This window comes from Patagioenas fasciata, chromosome 1 (genome assembly GCF_037038585.1).
Source record: "Patagioenas fasciata isolate bPatFas1 chromosome 1, bPatFas1.hap1, whole genome shotgun sequence".
In the NCBI taxonomy this organism is placed as follows: domain Eukaryota; kingdom Metazoa; phylum Chordata; class Aves; order Columbiformes; family Columbidae; genus Patagioenas; species Patagioenas fasciata.
In genome coordinates, this window is record NC_092520.1 from 147420044 (window position 1) to 147428016 (window position 7973).

Sequence of the window (7973 nt, forward strand, 5' to 3'; positions counted from 1 at the left end):
AATATGATTCTTCTCTTGACATTGTCACCATAGCAGATGCAAATTATGCTCCTGACTATGGCAGAGCTCTGTGTAGTGTCTGTAGTGAGGGTAAGCACTGCAAGGAGGTAATCTGTCACACCCATGGACACTTGCTGTTTTGCAGCAGTCTGGGGACCGTTGCAGGAAAGAACTATGAGGATGGTATTGGCAACTTATTCAGTCTGTGACCTTGAGCATGGCCCTAGGAATGGAGTTAAAAGATGTTGTATGAGCAGCAATAAGTGAGCAGTAATGGTAATTTAACAAGTATCTTTTACCTTAATATCTTGGAGGCAGGATCACAAATATTTTGTAGCAGGACTGAACTGCTAGACCAGTGGCTTTCCATTGCTTTTAGGCTGCTGAGGAAGTTTCCCAGCAGAGGTGACAATCTCTTCATGGTCAGTTTAGTCCTACTAAGGCTTTGTTTTTCTCATCATCTTTCACAGAACTTGAACAGTTGTGGTGCAGGAAACACCCAGAAAGCTGCAATTTATGAGGCTGAAAATCACAGGGTATAGTGGAACACACACATTTTCAGACACAGCTAGTACCATTTATTTGCTCAAGTCCTTTGGGATCGAGGGGCTTGGACAGATGACATGAAATCCACCATTTGGAGAGAAGGAAAAATTTATTGGTACTTTTATAAAAGAAAACAGTATCTGTAATACATAGTTATAAATATTTATAAATATTCTGTGGGACTTAAGACCCACTCAAATAAATAAATAAATATTGCAATATAAATAAGAAATGCTTTCTTACTAGCTGTTGATGGCCAGCATCTCCTTTGAAGAATTAATTCTTCTGATATTTCAATACAGTTTTCTATAGTTACAAATACGATTTTTGATGCAAAACCCATTGTGCATTCACTCTTAGCTTAGAGACTAAATGCCCTGGCTATTGGTGGAGTGAGTAACCCTTCTTACTTTGTTCTAGTTTATGAATATAGAGAAAATATAGAGATTTAACCCCAACAGCATTTCCCGTTATTCAAATTGGTTTGGGTCCATTGACTCAGAGTCTTAGAGAGCTCTGTGGAGCTTACAACAATTTATGGTAAATGAAAAATTTGCTTATGTAATTGAAGCCTGGAGTTCTCAAGGAGCAAAAGCCACGAATGATGGTATAGGAATCAAGTAAAATTATTAAACTAGGACATACAAATAAAATCACAGCTCCCCGCTGTGTAGACAGCAAGGTAAGAAATCTTGCTGTATTTTGAATAAGCAAGAAAATACACAACAATCTGCACACCCTACAATTCTCCTAAATCCAATAGAATCACTCCCTTCCTTTTGAAACTAATCAAAAGCATGATGAGTTTAGAGGATTACAAACAATCTTGTAATTTATTACATGACAGAAACACTTGGTTTGCCCTGTGCTCCTAAGAACTAATACAAATTGGGAATCACTCCACATAGGAAAACTATTCTAACAGCAGAATCAGGCCCTATGACTTTCCTAACATAGCAAGTTGGATGTTGTAGATAAAGAGATACTGTGTATACATGCTTATACATATATATATATATATATATATATATATATTTTAAATGCTGTCAGTAGGACAGCCTCTGCACTAAATCCAGAACAACTTCAATGAAAGCAAAGAACACACAGGGCCTTATTTTGATTTTGTTACGCTGCTATAACTCCAGTGGCTTCAGTGAATTATTTCACAAGACAGACAGAACAGGACCAGAATCTAACTTAATGTCTTTTACATTATTGCTATGAGGACACTTGGGACAAATGTCCCATTTTCAGACTCTTGTCAGGCTGTTAAACATACTAAATAAACAAAACAGAAGAATCTGCAGCTTGACATGCAGAACATGCACACACACCAAAATAAAAAGCTATTCTCTATTTTCTACCACACTGGACTTTTCTGCAGCTCATTGGTATCTTGCTATAGATTTCTATGAAGTACATCAACCATAACGTTTTCAAAACTACACAGATTTAATATTACAAGAAGATCGAATCAAAATTAAAATAAATAAGGGAGAAAAACAGCTAGTATGTACACGTTTTTCAGAATCCTTGTGGAAATGAATATACCTCCATTAAAACCAGTCAAGCTCTACTGAATTCTACCAGCTAACAATTTGACACCTAAACTACCATCAAAAGCTCTGCTCTGCAGATATTGCATCTTAGCTAAAGATTTGTAAACTTCAGATGTATATACGGAGGTTAGATTTTGATAAGTAAACATACCCATAACATACACCAATCTAGGGAAAAAGCTTGGTCAATATTAGAGATTTCCTGATTAATAGTAATTTCACTCTTACAGGTATAAAGCATCTGATACCTGCTCAGAACTAAATAGAAACACAGATGCTAAACTTATATTCTCCTTTACAAAATACGGTCCTCATTTTCACTCATTATATGACAGTCTCCATGAGCTATTAAGAGTTTGACACCTATAAGTCATAATTTTGGGGATTTTTTTCCCCTTGCATAGTTCAGCAGTGTGCAAAACAAACCATCCTGTTTAACCCAGTACTGATTATTAGTAATCCTGTTACTTCTATCTGGGTTGGAAATATGCAAAACTAATGAATGTCTCTGTATATTTCCATATTGTGATGCTAGAATTTAGTGAATATAGAAATGTGATAGATAAGGACTTGAGAGAATCATAAAATAATCTGAGAGAACAGTGAAACTCTCCTCTTTTTTCCCAGACCTCAGCTTGGATTCAATAAGCATCAGAAATTACTCTTTCTGCCCCAGACCATTTTATCTTGTCCTGTTGTCCTGTCAGTTACTCCTGTTTTCCATGTGTGCTGCTCCTGTGACAGCAATGCCACCACTTTTTTACTCCTATGGGTGTGAAAAGAAACTGAAGCTCCAACTTAACAGCTAAAAACATATATACTAATAGTAGGTTTTATATAATGATATAGCACACCATAAGTCCGTTTGTCTGCTGTGCTTGCACAGCCAGGGATGGTGCTAGTGAGAGGATTCCCTGCCTCTGTTAGAATCTCAGATACTCCAGGTCTCTTGCCAGTTACATCAGGAATGTGATATCATTTTCGCATTTCATTCAAGTGAATTTTTTTTTTTTTTCACGGATGTATACCTAAGGTGATTCAGACTCTAAAATGTTTGTATTATTCTTTTCAAAAATGCATCTTCTTTCCAGTAAAACATAGCCCCAACTAGAAAATGTCCAACTTGTTTTTCCAATAAACTTTCATCTATAGGGACAACATTAGAAATAAAGGATTTTTTGCCAATGTCCTTCAGGTTTCTAATAGCCATTTTGACACTCACACAGAGTGTGCCAGGCAGTTCCTTTGCCTATTACATTTGTCCATGTCTTCAATTTGCAAATGGCAGGGCTCCAGTTATCTTGTAATGTAGAAGCGGGGACTTGCGTACCTCCTGGCATCCATCATAGCGTGTGGGTCATCTGGGTTGACCACATCATTCTGGTTGATTCTCATGGGTTCTTTGGGCATGTGGGAAAAGTCTGCTTGCTGCTGCAACAGAGATCCAAATGCGGAGATCTTTCTCTGTGGGACCAGGATCTGGTGAGGATCCATTGGATCAATATCTGCACTTCTAGTATTTCTGTGGGGCTCAGGTGTGTTGAATCGAAACAAAGGGATTTCATTTCTCCTGGACAGAAACTGGGAGTATGGTGGTGGATTCATACCAGGGAAGAAAGCTTGTTTAACCCTGCCTAAGCTAACCAGGAAGTTGTGTTTGGGAGACTGGTACACATCATATCCATTTTCCAGTGTCCTGTGGTTAAACATGCAGTCCTCTTGACTGAAGTAATGCTTAGGGAAAAAAAAAAAATGACACCTGTGAGCAGAGGGATTTGGTGAGGGACAAGTACTGAAAGAGAGATGAGATCCAGCAGCAAATGTTTTTCTGATCTGCCAGCTCTGTCACTCAGACAACTCATGCTCAGTCAAATGTAGAATCATAGAATCGTTTCCGTTGGAAGAGACCCTCAGGATCATCAAGCCCAACCATTAACTCTAGCATTAAGCCATGTCCCTAAGAACCTCATCTAAATGCCCTTCAAACACCTCCAGAGATGGTGACTCCACCGCTTCCCTGAGCAGCCTGTTCCAATGCCTGACAACCCTTTCCGTGAAGAATTTTTTCCTAATATCCAATCTAAACCTCCCCTGGCTCAACTTGAGACGGTTTCCTCTTGTTCTACCACTTGTTATTTGTTAGAAGAGATCAACACCTTCCATGCTACAACCTCCTTTCGGGTAGTTATAGACAGTGATAAGGTCTCCCCTCAGCCTCCTTTTCTCCAGGCTAAACAGCCCCAGTTCCCTCAGCTGCTCCTCATCAGACTTGTGCTCCAGATCCCTCAGCAGCTTCATTGCCCTTCTCTGAACTCTCTTTAGTGCCTCAATGTCCATCTTATTATGAGGGACCCAAAACTGAACACAGGATTCAAGGTCCGGCCTCATCAGTGCTGAGTACAGTGGCACAATCACTACTCCTGCTGGCCACACTATTCCTGATACAAGCCAGGATGCTGTTGGATCTGTGATTCATGCCCATGTTTTCAGCAAAGGTATTATAATAATAACATTGTTTTCTTTCAAAAGGCTGCATTGTCTAAGCTACTCCCAACCCATGGCTCTGCGCTATAACAGGAATTCACATTGGTCCACCACTGGATCTCATTCTGCCTGCATTTACCGAAGCAGGAACTCAGATGATATTTTTCAGCTCTACAACTCAATACAATCAAAGAAGAGAGAAAAGTTTAACCTAAATGGCAGATCCTTAGCTCCCTTACATCTATATGCTCCTGCTGTAGTGATGCAGATTTGTCCTAGCTAAGAAAACAGGCACCACAAAAGCAGACTGTACCTGCCTTACAGTCCTGAGTCTTAGTAAAGCTTACTCACCGAGCCAAAAATGTTTCCCTTCGTGTCCATGCACAGATAGCGTCCACTCTTCACACCTGTGATTATTACTGAGCCAGCACCCTCGGACTTGATCATTAGAGCACCTGTTTAGAAAAAACAAAGATGTCAAATCCAGGACCCAGTTCAACTCTGCACCATTGCCTTACAGATCCACAGATGATCCATCTGGAAGTGTCCTCTGGGGGGCTGAACCAACCTCCCATGTGAACTGGAGCTATTTCCCACCCTAGATCAGGTTACCCATGGCTTTGTCTGTCTGAGCCTTGGAAAACTCCAAGGATGAAGATGCCACCACCTCTCTGGGTGGCCCATTCCAGTGCTGCAGTAACCTTCCAAAGACAATTATTTTTGCTCTGGAGTCACAAACCACAGTCTGGGGCTATTATCCTTTAGTTCTGTCATCGGCCACTCCCAAAGGGCCTTTGTGACTCCCTTGCCTTTGTGACTGCCCTGTCGTATTAGATTATCCTTACTCTTCATTTTACTATACTAAACAAGCCCAGCTCCCTCAACCTTTCCCAATAGAGTGTGCTCAAGGCCCCTGACTATCCTGAAAACCCTCTGCCAGACCAGCTCGTTTCTCCACATCCATCTTGAACTGAGGTTGCTCTGGTGCTCCAAGAGCATTTTCACAGGTGCCGACTAAAGTGGGCCTAGTAACTTGCCTTGACCTGCTGACTGCAGTAGGTGATTTGCCTTCCTCTCCAACTGAGTGTGCTGTTGACTTATGTTTGACTTGGTGCCCACTGTAACCCTCATGTCCTACCCAGGAGGGCTGTACATGAGCAGCTTCCTCCCAGCCTGTGTGGCTGCAGGGGGTTATTGCACCCCTGGGGCAGAACTTAGCACTTCTCATTTATCTGGCATCTCACTGGGCAGAGATTCAGTCACCCGTCTTTTTATGACCCCTTTTGTTTCCTGATATCCACCTCTCCTGCTTCACCATTCCAAATACTGGTGTATTTACTTCATGGCAAATATGGGCAAAACATGGTATTCCACTGGCTGTTCTCTAAAACATCACATTGATTCTTGACCAATATACATAAAATGAGTTTTATAAAACCTTTAAATATGCAGGGAGATTAATAATAAGACAGTGTAAGCATCCATGCAAGTGTCTCATTAGTAATTTCTAAAAAAGAAAATAAAATAGTAGAATCCTTGATCCTTTTTTCTCCTTGATTAAATTATAACTTTTAAATATATCCTTTACTCCTTATATACTTATGTAAAAACATCATTACACATGCTTACATTTTTGATTGAGTGGATGAGGAAGATGCTATGCAGCAATAACAATAAACATGACTTTATGATGACTTGTGATTTGAGTGCTGTTAGAAGTACTTTTGAAATGCTATGAAAGAACCCTAAGTATTAAAAAGCCCAATCATTTTTACTAACTATAGTGTTTTGGCCAGGTATTCAGCAAAGAAGTTTTACATGTAGTTTTACATGTAAATAAACTACGATGAAACAATCTGAGAACTTTCGAGTTACAGTAGGAAATGGTTACTCCAGACATTGAGCACTTCTGTTCTGGCAGGAGCTGGACTCGGTGATCCTTGTGGGTCCCTTTAACTCTGGACATTCTATGATTTATTCCATGATTCTATGATTCTATGACAGTCTGGCCTTTCGTAATTTCCCACCGTTTAATTGACTGTTGCATACTCAGTTACCCATGTTCTATGCACAGCTAAAGACACAAATTTGAAGCTTGTCTCACAAACCAATTTCCAATGCAGAGATGTATTGATGTATTTGGAAGGAAATAACCTAGTTTGAGTAGTTATCAGCTCTCTACCTCAAAATAAAAATTTTACAGATGCTATCAGTTTTCCACCACTGCTGTGTTGTGTTTCCTCAGTGCGGTTCCTTTGGTGATACTGTCAATGCAATGGGAAGTAGCTATTTAGGGGATTTCATCCCAAACTCTAACAGGAACTTCCACAAGAAGCTGTGGGTAAAATCATGAGGTGAAGGATAATTCAGGTAGTTTTTGCTTGCAGAGTATCACAGGAACTTTACTTCTCTTAGGTGAGGAATGAAATTCCCCATCCACTAGATTTTTTTGAAGTGATTTTGTTTATTTGTTAAACAAAAGGAGATTTATAATGATATATGTTTTCCGTCTCATATCTATACTCTTCTGTTTCCCCACCTAGTGAGAGAAGGGGATTTTTTAGAGGTAGTGAGAAAGTAAAACTCATTTTCTCCCTCCCCTGCTCCCATAAAGCTACTTACTGTAAATGGTTTGGTGAGGAGCGCCATCAACATAGCCATCAGCATTGATTTGGAGATGGAAGCTGTTCCTCTCTGTATCTGTGTAGAGGTGCATGAGGCGATCTCCATTCCCCCAGCTGGGATTCAGCAGCGGAGAGGAGTTGGGAAAGGCGAGGGCAGCCCTCAGGCTGCAGAGAGCCAGCAGCATGCAGCCCAGGCAGCTGTAGGGATTGTTTTGCAGCATGGCTCAGTGGTCCCAGCTCTGGTCAGTATCTGCAACTCGATGCCCCTCTGTGCTTCTCCCTTGCCCCTTGGTTGCCTGCGTCTGGAGCGTGAATCTTCAGATAGGTTTCCCTTCTTTTCTGCAGGGGCTTATAAAGGGCAGCAAAGTGACATCACACAGGAAAAACTTCTCCACATCCTTGATTTTTGTCAAAGCAACATTTTAAGTGTCCTGAAACCTCAAGGGAAGGATCTCTGGCTAAGGTGCGGGGTGGAAAAATGTAAGGTTTCTAAAGACAGCTCACAAAAGCTAATCATATGTTCAAATGTTATCTACAACCCTGTGACATCTGAAAGCTTCCCACGCCCCTACTGTTAGGTCCAGGAAGAGCAATCCACTGCACTTTGCTTTTACTGAAGGGAATGACCCTTCAGACCTGCATTATCTTTTTTTTTTCTTTTTTCAGAAATGTTTATTCAGGTTCCTACCTCCTCTCTCAGTTTCCAAACCACATTCTGATCTAGTGAAAACATCGAATACTGCTAAGATTTTTTGCAAAT

The 7973-nt window shown here is 40.6% G+C and overlaps 1 protein-coding gene across 1 annotated transcript; it reads right to left on the reverse strand.

The window, feature by feature from the left end:
- Positions 1 to 3401: 3401 nt before the first annotated feature.
- Positions 3402 to 7434, reverse strand: FGF23 (fibroblast growth factor 23). The gene is made up of 3 exons (XM_065829392.2): positions 7212 to 7434; positions 4941 to 5044; positions 3402 to 3839 (listed from the first exon to the last, which is right to left on the reverse strand). The coding sequence occupies exons 1-3, from the start codon at positions 7432 to 7434 to the stop codon at positions 3402 to 3404; spliced, it is 765 nt and encodes a 254-aa protein (XP_065685464.1).
- Positions 7435 to 7973: the final 539 nt, after the last annotated feature.

Excerpts from the sequence above, each read along its gene's own strand:
- FGF23 (XM_065829392.2), bottom strand. The coding sequence starts at position 7,434 with ATGCTGCAAAACAATCCCTACAGCTGCCTGGGCTGCATGCTGCTGGCT. Across the intron at positions 5,045-7,211 it reads TCCTCACCAAACCATTTACA|GTGCTCTAATGATCAAGTCC; the intron begins GTAAGTAGCTTT and ends TTTTCTAAACAG. Across the intron at positions 3,840-4,940 it reads AGGGAAACATTTTTGGCTCG|CATTACTTCAGTCAAGAGGA; the intron begins GTGAGTAAGCTT and ends TTTTTCCCTAAG.